Source organism: Excalfactoria chinensis, chromosome 4 (genome assembly GCF_039878825.1).
Source record: "Excalfactoria chinensis isolate bCotChi1 chromosome 4, bCotChi1.hap2, whole genome shotgun sequence".
NCBI lineage: Eukaryota > Metazoa > Chordata > Aves > Galliformes > Phasianidae > Excalfactoria > Excalfactoria chinensis.
In genome coordinates this window covers 8586309-8606660 of record NC_092828.1, presented here as the reverse complement: position 1 = coordinate 8606660, position 20352 = coordinate 8586309, and the positions used below count along the sequence as shown (strand labels likewise).

General features: G+C 36.7%; 1 protein-coding gene across 4 annotated transcripts in view; it reads right to left on the bottom strand.

Annotated features, from left to right (window-relative positions):
* Positions 1 to 208: 208 nt before the first annotated feature.
* Positions 209 to 20352, bottom strand: part of HTT (huntingtin) — a 76542-nt gene continuing 56398 nt past the window's right edge. For 2 of the 4 annotated variants that reach the window (XM_072334395.1, XM_072334396.1), the window contains 21 exons: positions 19381 to 19503; positions 18395 to 18608; positions 18044 to 18189; positions 17332 to 17509; positions 16944 to 17039; positions 15884 to 16071; positions 14554 to 14680; positions 14033 to 14133; positions 13186 to 13340; positions 12663 to 12802; positions 12433 to 12515; positions 11708 to 11838; positions 11383 to 11512; positions 10475 to 10630; positions 8936 to 9126; positions 8422 to 8536; positions 7873 to 8086; positions 7608 to 7713; positions 5965 to 6127; positions 5195 to 5355; positions 210 to 4840 (listed from right to left, as the gene is read on the bottom strand). In XM_072334395.1, the coding sequence (XP_072190496.1) occupies positions 4627 to 4840; positions 5195 to 5355; positions 5965 to 6127; positions 7608 to 7713; positions 7873 to 8086; positions 8422 to 8536; positions 8936 to 9126; positions 10475 to 10630; positions 11383 to 11512; positions 11708 to 11838; positions 12433 to 12515; positions 12663 to 12802; positions 13186 to 13340; positions 14033 to 14133; positions 14554 to 14680; positions 15884 to 16071; positions 16944 to 17039; positions 17332 to 17509; positions 18044 to 18189; positions 18395 to 18608; positions 19381 to 19503 (3132 nt within the window). In that variant the 3' untranslated portion in view covers positions 210 to 4626. Of the gene's footprint in view, positions 4841 to 5194; positions 5356 to 5964; positions 6128 to 7607; positions 7714 to 7872; positions 8087 to 8421; positions 8537 to 8935; positions 9127 to 10474; positions 10631 to 11382; positions 11513 to 11707; positions 11839 to 12432; positions 12516 to 12662; positions 12803 to 13185; positions 13341 to 14032; positions 14134 to 14553; positions 14681 to 15883; positions 16072 to 16943; positions 17040 to 17331; positions 17510 to 18043; positions 18190 to 18394; positions 18609 to 19380; positions 19504 to 20352 lie in introns of all 4 variants that reach the window. The other 2 variants (XM_072334394.1, XM_072334397.1) reach the window with 2 other exon arrangements.

Here is a 20352-nt window from a genome sequence, read left to right as displayed (position 1 = left end):
CCAAAAATACAGCTGTACGCTTAAATTTCACCTTTTCTGATCTCAGAGTTTTGGCAACCGTGACTATCAGATATAATTAAAAGCTTGGTTGTGATAGTTTTTTTATTGCAAACAGCACTGAGATTCTGAAGCATGCCCACAACTGCAGATAGTTCAAGTATTCTTGCATGCTGTTAAAACACTCCATATTTGATAGCCGCTGAATAGGAGACACCAGGGAAAAACACAGTGAGAATGCAACAAGACTTCTTTTAAATAAACAGAGAAAAATGTCTTACAGCAACAGTTGTATTTTATTTTCTCTTTTAGTTTCAAATTGCAGTATTTTCAGCATTTCTTTAAACTTAAACATACATCTAAAATTATATGCTTTCCTTTTATTTTGAGTACAATTGTTCTTTGGGTTGGGGCTCCAAGCTTTCGCTCATCACTGCCCTCAAGCTCTATAAGACAACAGCACGGGGTGCTGTACATCACATGCCTTTGCCTTGTCCTTCGTCAGGCTGACCCAGCTTGATGGTATGCGTACACAGACCGATGGCAATGATCAGCTCACACAAATGCACATGAAAGAAAGCAGCGCATGCTTCACAAATGCTCTGCAGCATTCATACCCTGTCGACATGAATACAACTAAAACCTGACAGACTACAGAAGCTCTCCTGGGTATGACTGTGGGATTCTCAAGAGTTTTCAGTGAATGCTTCAAAGTAACATGCACAAAGAGTTCACCTGAAATCTCGGTATAGGAGTAGCATATTGAACTTCCCAGTAATTTTGCTACATTGCTTACTCTAGTTCTTACAGCAGCTTGCTCTTTTTCTTTTTAACTTGAAAATAAGGAAAAACTATCTAAATTATAGTACCAAAGTACCTTGCTCCTTTATAACGTTCATCATCTGCATCTGTAACCAGAATTGTTTTGAAAATAAAAGAGCAAAGCACTTACCATTGTCACATCGTTATTTCTACCATTAGTGCAAATTTTGCTCGGGATTATACATGAAAAAGTCTGTTTTATGCAGTGAATGTACTTGAACCAACACCTTTTACTCCCACCTCATCCCTTTCAACTGCTGGGTAAGATTCTGAATGACCAAATTTAATCAGGCTGCTTATTGCTGTATTTATTGCTTGTTATACTCCAAGAATTTCTTTTATTTAGGAAGCATAAATGCTTAGGTGTGACAGCTCCACAAATGTGTAAGACAAAAGATGCCTGCTGCTCTTGGAGAACTGCCTTTGCAGTGCTTCTGACACAACCTCCCTACCTGCTTTATGAAGTTAGCAGCCGTTTACAAAGGAGGATGGTAAGACAGAAGGTAAATCTATTAAGTATGAACAAATTTCTTTTAATCCAAAAGCTTCCGCTCATTCCCCACTTCGTTTATTTAATCTGCTCAATCATTACTTCATGCCTAAGGAATGCTCTATGTTTTAAGGAACAAAACTTCTTGGTATTGAGAAGGCATTTCTACCACAGCAGGAGTACTGCGCAATCACTTTAGGGAAGAAACAACATCTGAGTCGTTTGACGCTCAAGAGAAGATTTAAATACATTCAATTTCAACTGGCAAAAAACATAAGTAGAAAATTCTCTGAATGCTTTCAGTAATAAATTATTTTAAATGTTTTGCTTTTTTCTTTTTCCTTTAAATCCAACATCAGGATTTCTTGGTGACCGCTGTTCTGTTTTGTTCTGTTGTTGCAGTCCCCATCACAGACCTCTCGACTCTTTTGTCACTACAGGCAGCAAGGAGTGATCTCAAGTACAATTTCACTCTAGAAAAAGAGAGTGGGGAAAGCAAGAACAGGAAGAGGGTAGCAAAGTGTGCTGCAGGTGACGTGTTAGATTTGAAGCACTACTCGTGTGCCTGTTTCCACACTAGGAGGGCCCTTATTCCCTACAGGTCACTGAGAACTTCCAAAAAGAGATGCTGTGCTTTAGAAGTTCCAGAAACATGTTTCAGGAGATATACATATATATAGGTATATGTATACAATAGATATATACACATGTACTGTGAGAAATCTCCAAGAGAAGTTCAACATATGGAGTAATTACTAGCAGTGAATCCATGAGTGTAAAACTGACTGCATCAGCTCTAAAGCTTGCCTAGAACTGGGTAATGCAACTATTTGCTTAAAGGCCATTTGAAGAAAAGGGGCTTTGTCACATCAGATGCTTCTCATCCAGCCATGCTGACGGCTTGGTTCAATACATCCTTTCAGTGGTTGGAAAGATTCTATGGCAAGTTCCAAATCAGTTGGTTTGGAAAGTTTCATAAAGGGACTAGCTCCCATTATCCCAAGGTGAAATAACCAACTAGTCCGTGTTAATCATGAGGAGCTTAAAATTATGAAGAATTTAACAGTTTGTAACACAACACATACTGTTGGTGAGAATATGACTAACCTGATGCTTAAAAAATATATTAAAATCTATTTTAAATTTTGGAAAATAGCTTACAAAAATATCTTCACTTAAACTATATATCATACAAAAACTGACTGGTGTGTGGGTTTACAGTACAAAACGATTACTGGTGGTTACAAAAGGGAACAGTGATCTATATTACCCTTAACGAATGCGCAGGGCATTATATCTCACTGCCTTGAATTAGTCTCTTGTGAGAATTAAGATAATTTCCAATGCAACTCAAAACTTTCAAACAGTATCTATTAAATCTTTTTCTGAACTCCTATTCAGCTTCTTTTAAAAACCACCACAGTGCTGTGGCCCAAAAAATAAGAGTAACCCAACTAAGGGCAGAAATAACTGCTCTAGATAATAAGATCTGTAGAGAGCTAAATACAGCAATGTCTACAGTTGTTTCTACTGCCCATATTATCAGTTTTGCCTTTTTAAGAGGAAGTGACACCAGCGGACAATTCCTTTTAAGTCAATGTATGGGCAGGAGTAACAATTTTTGGTCTAGATTGGAATTAGTTTAAATACACGGGTTTAATAAATACAAATATACACATCTGTATACATTAAATGTTGTCACGTGTATAATTTCCACATATACATTATATACAGAAATACATACAAGTACATGCTCCTCCTGACAACACTATCTCGTTTTTCCAAGTGTCACCAAAAGGTGAGATAAGAAATAGAAGAAAGGTTAAATATAGGACATGACCAAAAACCCAGCTATCGTTTTTTTCTATAATTAAAGAATTATAATAAATGCAACTGAAGACAAATGCTGTGCTTTCCCCATGTAACGCTCACAAATCAATCGAGTTTCCTGGGTAAAAGCTAAATCTGGCCCTGTGCAGTGCTATAAAATCCTTGATATTTGTACTGTGTGTCTAAAGCATTATGTGTATGACAGGTAATAAAAGCAGTTGTGTAATCTCACACCTTAGATTTTAGTCCCAAAGTAGACCACAGCAGCCTCCTGATTCTCAACTGCTAATACAGATTTGTTCAAAGTGAGAGCGGTTTGAATCCAGTTGACTCCATGGTCTCAGTTAGGAAAGGTCAAATGGTCATTGACTACTGGGGAGTTTGCACTATTGTCTCTTAAATGCTGTGCAACAGGTAAGAGCCATTTCTTGAGTATACAAAAGGCTGATCCAAAATAACTAGTCCTCTCTTTTACCATAACATCTCAAAATAAAGGAATTCAAAAGCTACAAGTGGACCACAAGAATGCCTCCTTAATACAGTCACTCAAGACACATTAAATCAACATATTCCAGTTTTAAAGCACTTTAAGAAAAAGTGAGATGCAAAACAAGATGTAATCTGTACATTAAGATGGATTTTCGAAAGGAACATAAATCTGAGCACAAGGAAAAATGAGGACAATACAGATGTCAAGACATTCAGTAGCGTGGCTTCTGTTCATCTCAAATTACAGCACAGCTCATGCATCACACATCTTACAATTTTACATACTGTACATGATATAGAAATAGAAATATTTAAGTTAAAATTTCTTTTACTGATATACTGTACTCAAATTTCAAATCCTGAGAGGAAAAAAAAAGAAAAAAGTGTGGTTACGTATGTGCACCACATCTCTGATACCACCAACACGTGCACCACAGGGTATAAGAAAGTCTAGAGAGGAATTACATGCTGGAAGTGTAACTCAAGAAAGCATTATTTCTTGTCCTTGTTTGGGAAAGACAATTCAATTCAATACTCTATTTTGTACTACACAACTGTATATACATGTACATAAAACTATGGAGTTTTCTAATGACTGCAGCTTGCAATAATGGAGTGTTTCTGTCAGTTTCTTACCAGCTGCAACACAGTGGCTTCAGCTGAACATTAGGAAGAACAATACCAGTTACCTCGCATATAGCACTTGACCACAGTTTACAGCTAGTAAATCTGCCTCAGGTTAGTCCCAAACATCACTTGTAGAACATGGGCAACTCCACCCACACGTGTCTCGTGTCAAGAGCAATAAAAGCTACACTAGATTTTTCAGGTGATTTCCAGTGCTACGGAGCACTTCTCCATGCATTCTGGAAGAAAAATAAGCAGCAGGTCCATGTTTATCACAAGTGCAACCAGAGATACTTCCTCAATCTCGCATTTTCTATAGTTCGTCTCAGATTCCAACACTGGTCATGCAATTTCGTTATGCACTGGGACATTCAACATGCTGTGACCTTGTGGACATTTTGCAAACAAGTTAGGAGGCGATGATATGGGGTTCCTGGAGATGCCACCACCTCAAACACCGACTGAAAAGCCCTCCGATCTAATTCTTCATCAATCTGATGTCGGTAGAAGTCCATGGCCACCAAACAGAAGATATTAACATCTACTTGCTCCAGTTTTCCCATTCTGCTGATAATATGTGGAAGACTGAGATGTAAGTTAAGGTCATAAACGACAATTTGATCATGTTTGATTTACTACTTTAAACACAGCTCTCCAAGGAAGCGGTGTATATTTGAGTTCAATAGCAATGTGAAAAACACTTTCATGTGTTCACTGAACAGCTACTGCATAAATCCTATTTCTTCAGCAGCTTAACACAATATTTTATTTCCAGAAACTTACTTTTAACCTAGCAGCAGTCTTTATCTAATGGAGGAAATGGTGCAATTAGTCTGAACTGCCTACAGCAGTTATTACTTCTGCCCTCCTAAGCTATCAATATCCTTTACAGAATCACATTTACCCAGAAGTGACACACATTCGGTCTGTTTAGGATACATTGCTGAAATCCATTGACTGGTGGAAGCACTGACAAAAAAACAGGAAAGACTCCACATTGCCATTGCCACGGGTGTTCTTTGTGTGAAATTAGAGAGAGACAGCATCACCCAGTCACGGACCATTGAGGACTGCCCAGTGGTGTGTAGCGTCTGGAACACCTGCAAAAATATTTTACATAGGAATAAAAACAAGACATACAGACACGGGAAAGAGCTGAGTTTCTTTTTGACGGTTTACCATATCTACAAAGCTCTGAGGTTCACAGAGTTGTTGGAGACAACTCTGACAAAGTGATTCTGCAGAGTGGACTTGTGACACCTGTGGCAAACTGAAGCAAGCACACAAAAAGCAAGACCTGCATTGTGCCTCTGTTTTTAATACATAAAAGGTGGTGCATACATGCATGAGTACAATAAGTAGGTGATGGAATGCAGAATACCAAGAAGCCCAACTACGTCTGCCAGAAGACTGGCTGGTTTCATAAGACCAGATGAGCCAGAATGGCTCCTCAAGACCAGAAGAATCTGAGCAGAAAAATCCCTGCTATTAATTTTCCCATTATTTTTCCTTTATCAAGGTGATTCTAGATCCTCCACTTCCCGCAGAACACAAAGTTCACAGCAGTACACCTCAAACACTGCTGAATAGCTTATTAGATCTAGTGAAAATTATATCTGCCCCTTGTATTCAAGTACTGAAGACTGAAATGCTGTTGCTCACTTAACAGTTCTCTGAAACACGTAAGGAAAAAGACAGACATACATTACCTTATAAACTACTGTTGCCATAAATTGTGGATAAGGCTGCTGATTGGATAGAAATTCTCCAATAACTTTATTCATTACATCTTGTGGAGGAAAAAAGTCATCAAGGAACTGTGGAAGGATTCGGGCCACGACTCTGGCTTCAAAAGGAAACCCCTTCCTGATCCTAAAAATAATAGAAAAATAATATTTTATGATTTAATTCCAGTGAACATCTTGTTATTTTTCAAATTAATTGCAATAGGAAGAATACTCTATTTTCATCTTTAGATAGGCAAGTCTTAAACAAGAATTCAAGACTTCAGAGAAGAGGAGGCTCTGGGACCTCACTGCAGCTTTTCAGTACTTAAAAGTGTGCTTATAAAGAGGAGAGAGACTCACTTTATACTGATAGTAACAGGACAAGGGGAATGATTTTAAACTAAACGATGGGAGATTTAGATAATAGGAAGAAATTCTTTACTCAGAAGGTGGTGAGGTGCTGGAACAGGCTGCCCACAGAAGCTGTGGGTGCCCCATCCCAGGAGGTGTTCAGGGCCAGGTTGAATGGGGCCCTGGACACTCTGATGTAGTGGTGGGCAGCCCTGCCCACAATAGGCAGTTGGAACTGGTTAGAGATGAGCTTTAAGGTCCGGTCTGTGATAAGCAGAACCTTGATTTTCATTCGTAACATCTCAGCATATTTTTAACTCAACACCAGAATGACTAATGTATAACAGAGAAAAGCACTGTAAAAGGGGGAAATCTTCAATTTAAAGACTATCTTATTTAATGAACACTGATTGGAAAAATCTTCCTAATAAACACCGCATCTCTCAGCATGCTAAGATCAAGCTATTAACTGTTGTAGGGAATAATCACAAGACATTTTCTGCTTCTAGTATTCCTGTTTGTTTTACTAACTCTTAGGAGTGATTTTTTCAAGCAAAGCTCCAGCTCTGCTCTCACTGAATGCAGAACTGAAATCCTCATTCAGTTTTATGGAAAAAACACTGAACACACACACACACACACACACACACACACACACACACACACACACACACAATGCCAGTCATTATGCCACAAGCCACTATGCAAAATTTAACATGCTATGCTCACTTAACACAGCTTGAGATTGTCAGATCAGAACAGGGGTTATGAAATATTTCCATTAAATGAGTTCCACATGAATACAGAAATTTTTCTGTAGCCTTCCACTGCAGTTACTTAACAGCCTTGGAAAGAGCAACATGTGGGTGGGGGAAGAGGAAAAAGAGGTTTTAAACTCTTAAGGATGGTTTCAAAGATTATTTCCCATAAACTGGGATTTATATCCTTGATTACACAGAAGACATCCTGAAAAGCACTTAAGAGTTTGACCTGAAGGGAGCTGGAAGTACATTTATAAAGTATTATGGTTTGTGCAACACTGAGTATCAGTTAGGACATGTCTGTTTTCCATTTACATTCCTGTACCTTTGAGCTGTGTTCAACAATTCCATCAGTGTTCCTGTATATACTACAAGTATCAATTTTAAACAGTGGTAAGCAAAGAAATAACATTAATTAAATATTAGAACTGTCAAACAGAGAAGTGAGGAGGCCCAAGAATCATTTCCCCATCGGTGCCCCACGACACATTTTATCACGTTTTATCCTCTCACCTATCAAAAAGAACAGATACTCGTTCCATAGCCACGATCACAGATTCACTGTCGGGGGCTGCAGGATTTGCATCTGTGGAACGACTCGGGCTGACTTTTTCCTTTCCTAAACCAAAATAATTTGTTACAAATTTACTGCAAATACCAGAAATAAGACCTTTTTATCCTTGCTTAGTAAGAACAATTGAAAAAAAAATAAATTAAAATTAGCACTGTTAGTAAGCTAGTCTTCCAGCACATCAAAAGGTATTTAAAAAACAAATACCTGTGTACATGCAAGTCAGCATTAGCCCAAGAGCTGCCATTGCTCTGTGGGGGCTCTGCACATTTACTCTGTCAACACTCAGTTTAACCAGAGATTCACTGTCCAGCCTGGAAAGCTGCTCCGAAAGGAGGAGTCGTTCTAATCCCCTCAGGACACAGTGGTAAATAATGGATGGTGTTGATTCATCGCTTCCAGACACCATGACTCCACACATCTGAAATAAAGAAAAAGTTGGGAGCTATTGGTAATGGGTGAACGGTTGGACTGGATGATCTTTTAGGACTGGATGATCTTTTAGGTCTTTTCCAACCTTGGTGATTCTATGATTCTATGAAAAAGCCATCTAGTTGTTTCTGAGGTGTGCTTAGGTCACCTTCTAGCAGCATGCTGTTACAGCTCATGCATGAGGAACTGAATTGTAGGACTGCTGTTTAAAGGAAGCCTGATCAAAGTAAAACTTACATCACAAAAATTACGTCAAGAGTTAAAGATAGTATGTGGTGATCCCAAGTTACATCATTTCCTGTGACTGTGGGCATTACAACATACCTGTATAATTCCTGCAGAGAATTCAGGTCCTACATCCGATGGATAGTTCTCTATCAAATAGAACGCAGCTGCACACATTACTAAGATATGCTGTTGGTTGTGGACAGCCACACAACTGTAAATAAGAAAAAAACACTAGTAGTTATTTACACAAGTTATGTAGGTCAGGAATTGAGACAATAAAAACAAGCCCTAGAAATAGCAGGCATTTTTTCCACCTCAAATTTATGCAGTTTTTAAACTGCAAACTGCACAGCAAATCTCCAACTGATTTGCACAAACTTGCCAGATGCTGTAAGAGAGCACTAGTTTTCATGGAAACTCACAGCTTTTCCTACTTCCAATAAGGCAAGCCTAGAAATCTTAACAAACTTTCTTTTTTTCTTTAGTCAGTTTTTACAAGTCAGACTAAAGTAAGCTAGTTTACTTAGATGTCTATTCTTTCACTTAAAACGAACAAAACCTCCTGTTTATATTAAGCAAAGGAGATGGTGGGAGGGGAGAAAAGTCTTACTGCGCTACTGCTCTCAAATTGGAGAGTAAATACTCGCTGATGATTGGAATGAGTTGCTTTGCTGTCTCATCAAGCAGGTCACACTCAAGGATATAAAGAATTCCATGCAGAGCCCCGATTCGACTTGGCATATGGGTGCTTCTTAAAGTAGATTCCAGCAGTCGACTTACTGGTTCAGCCACAGCTTTATCCTAAAACATTCAAAATAAGCACTCATTACAAATAAACAACAAGTGAATCTTGTCATGTGGAAATACCTGGAAAAATTAAAGATTAGCAAAACTGAGACTGGCTTAAAATAGTACTCTGAATCAATGTCACAGGATAATACAACAGATAAGAGACAACTTGCAGATTAAAAGACTGAACTATTGCTATCAAAGTAACTTTTTACAAATAATATACACTATCCCGCAATTTATAACCAACAAAGAGTGCATAGTTATACATACTGTTAGGGATGCATTACTTATAAGACTTGAGCTGGAAACTTTCAGAATCATAGAATGGCTTACATTGGAAGGGACTTCAAGGATCATCAAGTTCCTAAACTGTTTTAAAAGCTGGTAAATGCTAACAGCCTGTATAGAAATGAATACTCTGCCATCTACTCAACTAATACTCCACTTATTTTTTCTTCCAGACCAATGGCACTTAGTTCTGCACATCTTTCCATCCACCTTGCCCATGTTGAACTAGTACTGTATACTTCACCAAAGTACAAAAACCTACTCGAACACCCAAAATCATCCTGTACTGTTAGATTTGAACAGTGAAGTCTTATTTTACTTGCAATGTATTTTAAGTGTTCAGTAGGAAATATTTATTTTTGCTTTATTTTGGCATTTGGGAAGCATCTAAGATACAGACCAGTTTTAGAACGTGCTCTTTTTAAGGAACTTTTGAACTTGACAGAGCATGGGACAACATGCAGCTCTTAACTGGAATTAACCTTTTATTTTCTCCCACTTACAGAGATACACAGCTGTTCACTTGTGAGAAAGTGCTATTAACTCACTGAGTGGGTAATTGCAGCGCAGTCAGCACAAGATGATCTCTACAACTCCTGTAGCATGTCTGGCATCACTTCCACAGCATTCCCTTGTGCAGGTGCTGCTGCTACTCAAAGTACTGTCCCAAAATGTTTCAAAACCTTTCTTATCACTAATTATCAGTACACTTTTATGTTAGTTCCATATGGAGTTTATAGAAATGTCAGCTCAAAAAGAATCTCATTGTTTTCAGAAGTGGTCACCTCTGAAATGTCCATTGAAAGATACTATTCTTCTCTGGCATACATAGTTAAAGAGAGTAACATTAATTTGCATTAAAAAATGTACATTCCTGAAATGACACAAAAGAAGTTTTAGAAAAAAAAAGCAAGGGAAAGAAAAGAGATGCATGACTATCAAGTTAAGTGTCTTAGTTTCTTAAAACAAGAAAGATCAACAACAACTGTCAGATTCTGCAGTGGAAGATAAGGACTAGTACACCTACACACAAATCAGTTTGAAATAAGATTCCATGAGAATTTCTTACCATCCCAAGAACAGCTGCGGCCTTACAAGTGGCTGGTATCAAATACTGTATAAGAATCTCATCTTCTGATGGATGCACCTTTCGCAATTCTGTCAATGTCGTATACATCATCTCAAACTGATTTCTTTCTGTAAATAAGTCTGATACTGCCAGGAGCTACGCATGAATTAAAATTGAACACATAAAAAACCCATTAGTAGTCCCTTAAAAGAATCCACTCCTTTAATTGTTAGCAAATATCCTTCAATTGACCAAGATGTTTGGAAAAAGAATTGTTAACTTTTGCGGAATTTTAACATCCATCCCAGTAAAAAATTACCTAAAAATGGTCATTTCCCCCCCCCCGCAAAGTTTACAAAATCAAATCGACTACAGTAGGTCATTCTGTAAAATGAATGAACGCTGCCATTTACAATGTGTTAGAACTCCCCAAACTACACTATACATAATCTCCTGCAAAGACAGTTTATCTAGGACTTCTTATCAGCACGTAATGCCTATCAAGACACATTCTGTAGTTTTGTCTGTGTACTTAGCCACTTTAGTCCTTCAATACATACACCGTTTTTTGACCTTTTTCTTTTATAGGAAGAAAGAATCAGCAAAACCCTGAAATCTTTTTTTTGTTAACAATCCAGTTTAAAAGGACTGTCACACGTCACACGAGATTCAGATATCTGTCATGTGGTAGCAAAATACTGAAATCCAGGTTATTTCAAATGTTGTAATGACACAGCTGCACAAGTTATATTTCTGCACTACCCATATAATATCACTGCCAAGAAAAAGCAAGTCTTTAAAAAAAAGTCAGCACTTCTTACATGCTAAAAGATCCTTTACAAATGATATTTAACTCTAAAGATTTGTTAACACATACTCAACCACTCAGAACAATGTTTTAGACTTACTGATCGCACCACTTCACTGATCAGTATGACTGGCGTTCTCTTGTTAGGGTTTGATGGCAGTATCCACTGACTGTATAGTTCAAGTAAGAACTGAGAACAAGAATGTATATCTACACCAGCCCGATGCTTCCTGCAAAGCACAATAAGCAAGGGTTAAAATGGCTATTCTTAAGCTCTGTCAAAATGCTTAGTTCTAAGTGTTTTAGTACTTATATTTTTGTCTTATTTGCATAACGAACCTGATTAAATAGGCTTTTATACTCAACTGTGAATTTTGATTATTAGTCCTTTAGGTTATTGATAAGTTAAAGGAGAGATAACATACCTGGTGTTAATAGGAGAGGTTGGTGGTGAGGAAGGAACAGGTACGTCATTCTCATCTTCCTCATCCTCACCCCACTCTTCTTCTCTCAATGGAGTGATATTATTTCCTAACCATATGGAATGTATAGAGACCTTAACAAGAAAAAAGAGAAAGGGAATTCACCATTCAACGTCCTCAATCAGATTAGTAAAATTCCAGAAGTCCAGTATATTTTTCATTTAAATTACAGGCAATGATCATAGACTCAGCATCTACGTGAACGGCACACCACAATTTTATTTCAAACCTTTTTCAATGTTTTAGTTGAACTTGGTACAATCTGCATATATCAATCAAAGTTAACATACTAGATCTTAAATCTGAAGCAAAGTGAATGTATTTACAATTCATATTGAGCAAGAAAGTAATTAAGAACAGTAATGACTGCAATTCAAATTAATTGCAATTTAACCTTTCTTCTGAAACAAGAAAAGAATGCAATGTTAATTACTTTCACTCAAGCTATCTATAAAAAAAAGCCTCTTCATGAAATTTAAGAAAATCCCTGCACTGGATGTATTTAAAGTTAAAATAACATTGCATATTTTATGTCCAGTTAATTTCTCTTTTCCTAAAAACGGAGGCCTTCGTTTAAATTTGATGTTAAACAACATTTCTGAACTGGATTTTCAAGAGTTAGAAGAAAACGTAATAAAAGCCAAGTTCAAAGTTAAGTTTTAACAAACCTGCCCCAGTTTATAATCCATATCTCCTATTTCTCGCTCTGTATTGATTTGCAACAAGAGTTTTTCATGGCTGATAAGAGCACCTATAACAAAAACAGAAGGCAATTTTAAAAAATATGTACATCTTAAAATGGCTTATTTTCCTGCAAACTGGGTGTCAAACTCCTAACAGTATCATTTCTACTTTTTAAATCTAAGAGAAATTCACTCACTCCCATGAAGGCACCTACCTGTACTAACAGGAGAAAGTGATGGAACGGGGTCCCAAGCTTGATATAAGTGATGAGTAGCAATATTATCTCTCTTAGATACCATTGCTTGTATTTCTTGTTCAACAATTCCCCTGATAACACTTAGTTTCCTCCCAAACCTGAAAACCCAACAGAAACTGATTAAAGCAGATCTTCCCTTTAACAATTTTATGCAAGTCTGACTAGCTTACTCTTACAATGTTGCATGTCTACACTTACTTGCATTTTAAGGGATGCTAAAACTGAGACATGTTTAGAGATAACATTCTGCACACTGTTAACTAGATTTTACATTCATTGTCTTCTTCCAGCTACTGTGCTGTAACTCAGCAAGTTCATGATGCTAAGTCCATGTGACTTCTATGCAAAAATGATTCACCTTTATACACTCATTTAAAAAAACAGTCTGTGCATTTTTGCTATTGCTAGGTTAAGCTAAATGCAATTACATATTAATCACAACTATAAATTTACACATTTCAAAGTAAGTGGAAACAAATACCTTGTGTCAAGAGCTTTTAAAGCTTTGTTGCGAGGTTGCTGTTCCAAACAGCTGACTGCTGGATTGCCTGCAACAGGTATTGTCATTGCACTCAGCACCAAGGAAGTTATGGCTTGTACTGCAAGAACATTAATTTGGGTCCTCTCTGTATCTTCCTGTAAAATGAACTTACTGTAATTTGAATTGGAAAAAAAAAAAGAATCCTGAAAACCCTGAATAATGGTTTGTTACCTTCCACTAAATTACCATTAACAAGCCTGGCAACTAGACTTCTTCCTAGCCCATTATCTATCTGACACTGACAGATGTAATGCACACAAAGCACTGCCACTAGCAGAAAGGCATCCCTCTATCACTGAAATTATACATGAACGCTGTTTTCTTAACAGCATTAAAACCTCAAGGTGTCCATTTCAGAGTGTTCAAAACATATATTTTCCTTGTTTGAACCAATCCATTAAGTTACCTGTTGAAATAAAGCATCAAATGAGACGAAATCTGAGTTGGATCATTCTCTGAAAAGTCTGAATGTTAGCTAATTTTATTCACAATGCTTTTAGGGAAAGAACTCAAACTCATCATTGATTTTTCAGCAGCATTTTTCTGGGTATCTTTAAGTAGACAGAGTCATTACTCATATGGTGCTTTCAAACCATGATGCTACAGACTCAGTATTTAGCACCATTGATAGATAGGTCTAAACTCATGGGGACAAGCAGACAAGGAACCAGAAATAACCTCTCTGTTTTGGTCACTACTTTCCTGTTTGACAGACTTATTAACAGAAACAGCTTTTCTTAGTTCCATTTGAAATTTAATTTAAAAAACATTCACTGAGCAGCATTACCTCTTGTTGGTTCTCTTCTTGGTCCATTACAATAGGCTGAGTTACAAGAACACCAAGTAAAGTAGCCCAAGTCTCTTCAAACTGGGTACGGCTGATCCACCCTAAGAAAACACGGTGATAGCAATTTGTGTCTTAAAACAAAACTAAACATGAAACAACATTCAATTTATAGAAACTATGTGCTATTTCATACTGCTTCCTCTTCAACAGAGTATTTTTGTAATCACTACAACTGAATCATAAACCTTTCTATTTCAAAAAATAAAAAACTGGGAGGGCTCTGAACAATATCATCTTCAGGTTCTTTTTCTTTTTCCTATTTTCACTGTACATTTAGATATTTTGACTGTCCAGTGTTAAAAAGTATGACATCTATCAGGTTTTCAAAATAGAGAAGCATCCAAAAGCTGGACTTTCTTAGAGGACTGACGTAGTACCAAACTCAATTATCTGCTAACTTCACAGCACAGGCAAAATGCTCAATAAGAGCCAACTGCATTCAGTCTTAATTTTGTACATACCAAGTGTGTTAATGCGATAGATGAACTCTTTAAAAATTTCTTTTTCTTGAAGAAATTCCACTGGGATCTCAGGAAAAACTGTGCCAAAGTCACCTGCAGGCTTTGGTGACCAGCCTAATTTCCAGACCTGGTGAAATATGAAGGAAGATAGATTATTACTGCTCCAAAACAGTAATAGCAATAACATGACAATAATACTTGCATATAGCATCAGTCAAATGCAACAAGACATGAAGCAGTAAAACAATTATCCAAATAAAAAAACCATACAGAAAGATTATATAGCTATTTGCAGGTAGCACATTTTACACTAACTTTTTCTTCGCTTATTTGTCACTATGAATTTCTTTATAGTTTTACCTTCCAAGTTAAAGCATTAAAAAAATGTTGCTGTAGTATAACTTAAGTTCTAAACTGAAATATGCAAAGGGCCAAGTAACACCTGGATTGAGCCCAGAAATGGTATTGAAAGGTAATACGGGGATAACAAATCATAGATGGCTAAAGAAGCATAAAGATGCATCTCAGAGTGGTCAAAGAAGTTCTGATTTATGAAATTATCTTTTGCCATCCCCTTACAAACACAGTGCTGAGAAACTGTATATAGGGATCAGGAAATCCACTTCTGCTTTACCTCATAAGAACTTGGATACAATTCTGATGATTGTTTTTTCATTTATCAACTTGAAATCATTTCACAACATTAACAATGAACTGGAATTAATCATAAAGTGTATTATATCCACATTGTGTCTGTCAGAAAGGAGAGACTGAAATACTGTGTCTGAAGGATCCACAATGACACAGGAAAAAAGAGTGATGCAGCATCTGAAAGTACCTGCATGGTATGCCATGGTACCACTACTAAACACTTGAGTTAGTTTAGACACTGGGACCACCTCAGCATCCTTGCATTATTGTGGCACTTAGCATGGCATCAAATGAACTTGTGAATCCAGATGTCAAAAACATCCATGAATATTTTGCACTCTTTCCAGGGTTAAACAATTTTACGGAACTGAAGGATATTAAATCCTATCAAGAATCCCAAATCCTTGCCTAATTTTCTTTCATCTACTACCTGGATATTCATTCACAAGAACGTACGGATCAAATTACACCCCATCCTAGTTAGCATTCTTACTGCAAATTAACTTCATTTCATATCGTTACAATGTCCTACTATTTAGTTTCGAAAGCTAAACTGGGTGATCAAAGTAGATACCGATCGAGTCCTAACAGTATACAAGTTAAGATACAGTCTAGTTTGTTTATCCAAAAAGTTCTTCAGAAGCTTTTACAACCTGTAAATTAAACATACTGAACGTACCAAGGGAGGCACTCTTGTGTAACTGTTCACTAGAGGCAGCCTTGCTAAACTGATGATGATATTCTTGAGGACAGGAGTAAGAAATGCTGGGATACTGCTGTTTCTATGATGACCCAAAGCCAGGACAGTCTGCAAACATTCCACCATCTCAGCTATCATTTCACAAGCTGCAGTGATGTGTTTCATTTCTTTTGGAGGAGAAAAAGAAATCTGTTTTTATGAATCTATTCAAAACACACCGGTTAAAATCATATAAAAAGAAGCATAAATGCTTAATTAAAATACACGCTGTTTAAGAAATACAAAACCACACTAAGGATATACGCAAAGAAACATTCTACAGCAGATAGCTAGTTAAAAAAAAAATACTACCACCACCTTCCCTGCAATTGTTTGAATTGCTTGCCAGTCTTGGTGCTAGAATATCAACAGATGAGATCTGCCAGCAAAGCAGAAAACATGCAAGTTTCCTAACCCCAGCAAGAGCAAGCCACACTGAACAGAGCTTTTCTTACAATTTAAAGTGACAAAACTCACTTATCTCATAAGAAAGTACTTTCGTAGCTGACTCTGAGCTAGATCTGATAAACACATCAATTCTCCACATGGAAATGAAATCTTACTCTAAACAAGTACAGCTGAATATCGAAGACAATGCTGTGCACTCTAGAGGATTACACTTAACTTTTACCCAGTACTGTACTACTATTAGACAAGACAAAAAATGAATCTGCCATTTGTTTTAGAAGAAATATTAATAGTTAGATTCCACTCTCATCTGAAACTTAAAAATCCTACAGCATTCTAAAAAGCTCAGTCTGCAGCACGCTGCACAGCTGACAAAACTGCCCAAAGAAAAATCTCCATTAACACTGCAAGCTTTCAAGGCAAAAATATACATATGAAAACTGTCAATCTACACTTGGGAAGCATTTATCAAACAGAAGTAAACTTTCAGATGAACTCTTGCTAAAAAAAAAAAGGCAGTAATTGAAAGGAGACCTACAAATTTTTCTCATGTGAAAATCTAAGACAAACGTGGAATTTAACGTTTACTTACTGTGCACGTTTGAATCAACTTCATCCTCATTTAAGCCTTTTGAAGTGTTCTTCTTTCTTTCAGGACTAAGAAGTTGATTTCCAGGTTCAACTGCAACTGAATTTAGACAAAAATATATAACAGTAGTATCTTTTTAAATATCACACATTCCAGTTTTTATTATTTTTTTTAACTTCAAAACCACACAGCAGTTTAAAACCTGCATTTCCAAGGCACTTACTGAGATAAAAAATAAACACACAATTTTAAGTGTTAAATCAAAATACTAAAAATAAAGTGTCACAGAAATGACTAAAAAGGACTCACGGTACGTACAGCAGACACCTAGCATTGGATCAGTGGAACTATTAAGAATGACTTTTTCCATAGCTGTTCAAATTGGACTCACCTGCTTCTATGATAAACTTAATGCAATTAATTAAGGAGCAAGCATAGGTCACATTCACTGCAGAAGCCAGCAAATTCCAGAGGCTAGGCTGCTGTAAAGTCAGACAGCAGCAATCCAAAGCAGCTTGCAGATCTATACTTATTGGAAGTCGGTCATGTATTAAACGCCATGATAACGCCTATGGAAAAAAAACGAATAATTGCCATTAGAACAAAATTATCAAAACACAAGAATTTGTAGTTGAGGGATTTTGTTGGTTTTTGGTGGTTTTGTTTGTTTACAGCAATATGATATATATATATTTTTAATCAGTTGGTCACACAGAATGAATGATTTTGTTTCTTGAGAAAACAGAAAAGTACAAGAAAATTAAGAGCATTATACAGGGTAAAGAAGAAAACAAAATAAAAACTAAAAAACCCCTTGTCTATCCAATGTCCCAGAAAAAGCGCAGGACATTTTTCCAAACTGTCAAGATCGTTGTATCATTCAGCCAATCCCTTCTTGTAATAAGCTGCCCTTACCCAATAAGCCCATCTGATTTTCTGGCACAAATCAAGTAAAAGAACCACTGAATAAACTTCTGCACTAAGACAAGCTGCCGGGATCCAAATTCACTCCATGGTGATCAATTTAAGTCAAAGTTGGTTCCCTCCCAGTGTTTCGTCATAAAAACGAAATGCTTTATGCTGTTTATGCTTTAGTTTCTTACCTCTATTGACATCACTACGAATTTCAGGATATCATCCTCTTTGTCAGGTGGAACACGGAGACTGGTTGGTAGTTTTGAGAGTAACAACAAATACTGAGCGAGTGCACGACAAAGCGTCATCACAGACTGATACATCACCTCATCGCCTATAAGACAAGACTGGGTGTAATCTAGCAGTTTTGAGTTTTTTCTGTCAATAAATGTTTTCTGGAATTATTTCAAAGGCCCTTTTATGCCAAGCATCTTGACTTTTTTTTTTTTTTAAATAGTAAGTTCATGTATTGACAAGACATCTGCAAGCTACCTTTGTAGAGGAGAGAATAAACTTAAAAAGACCATTATTTCTATTACCAAAGATATCGTTTAGTTTTTTCCAGTAGGCTGATGGCTCAGTTGGCAAAAGTGGTTGGAAAACCTGGTGGTTGGCAGGAAGGTTTAGTACAGAAGCAGACACGTGATCCAGCGTTACCCTCCGAGCTGCTTCAAAAAGGCTACTCTTCTGATCTCGTGAGATTTCATTCATGCCAAGGCTTAAGCAAGGCGCTAATAAGCTCAGGTTGAATTCCTGAAATTAAACAGTAAATAAAAAGTAAATAAACAGCTTTTGAAGAAAAGCAAGCATTTGACAGAACTGTTCTCACAAATTAATATAGTAGTAAATTAATAGTCCATTAATTTACAAGACCTCCACTCTGTTATGGTGTAACAGCACCATAACTGAGATCACATTTGTCTTCAGTTTAAATTCTAAACACCAATATCCTGGTCTGGAAGGAAAAATCAACATGCCCAGTGCAAGTTTTCAGAACAGAATATGAATAAAGCTGCCGAACCGCATACAAAGAATCTCCAAGAAATTATGCCAAACAAGTAAGATTCATTTGTTGATAAACTGATTCTGTTAAAGATTTCGTCATAATTAAGTCCAAATTTCTCAGTGGGGTAAACAAGGTAGAGAATTTGAGCAAATTATGCTCTTAATAAATCCAATTGTAGATTCATTGCAGATTCATCATCTGTGTCACGAGAGCTATGTGAAAAGTAACGTAGTATACATGATCAAAAGTGGATACATGAACTTCCACTTCACTTCAACTCCATATACACAATCTGTATGATTAGAAAACTATCAGCAACATCGCTAGACAGAACCAAAAAACATTCAGTATTTTATTTTCCCAAACTTAATGAAATCCAATAGGTGAAGTACTAGTATTACATAAATCTGAAATGTTTGTATTTAAGAATCTAATCTATTAATACTACCAAGTAGAATTCCAGAAACAATTTAATACAACATCTTCAGCTGATGCTCTTCCATCAGTCAGAAAAGTTACCTTGCTGTTCATGAAGGAGTTCAGGTCAGGCTGAGGAATTCTGTTTAACAGTTCTGCACCTTCTAGTAGTGCTGAGTCAGACTTGATGCAACACTGAGACCTCACTAGTGAAATATACCAGTCCTTTAATAATTGAAGAAAATAAATTCAGTACATATTTTCACAAAATTAAACAATATTGGGGTGGAGGGAGAACTACTTAATGGCACTCAATTGTGGTCCTTTCAAGAGATCTCTAGGCCACGTTAATGTCAACAACAAGAACAAAAAAGAAACTGCAAAAAAAAATACCCAAGAGACAATGCAGAATAGCTGACTGATGAATGGACCATCTTAAAATAAGATAAATAGACAACTTGTCTATTTCCTTGGAGTCTGAACAGGAAACAAAGCCAAAAGAGCTTAGCATATAGCATAGGTATATTAAGATTGTAAAGCTGATGACAGCATTTAGAAAACGACCCAGAATATTTGGTAGTCAAGTATAATAAAATGAAAAAAATTACTGTAAAAAAGAAGGAAAAGTCTTCAGAATCAGTGGCCTAACATATCTTCATCTGATATATCTACACTGAAAGATGCACCTAAACAAATTAAGACTTTCTCCTTACATCTATAGTGCAGAGCCTAGAGAAATAAGTTATATTTTAAACGAAATTAATTGAAGAATATTAAGAGGGGTTTTTTTGTGTGTTTTCTTTATCAATGAATGGACATCCTCAATCAGCTGATACTAATTAGAATCCAACTTTGGAGGAAGTGTAGGAAAACCTCCTTTGTGCAAGATTTAAAGTTACACAGAGGAAGAAGACAGAAAACCACAGGCAAATGGTTTCTGGGCACAGTTTTTCTCCTAGTAAATTGTTCTCTGTCTTTCTTATTAAGTCAGTGTGTTCCTCAGCTAACTTGGACAACTCTAAACTATCTGCTAATCTGTCAAACATGCATCACTGTAGAACATGAAGTAATGAA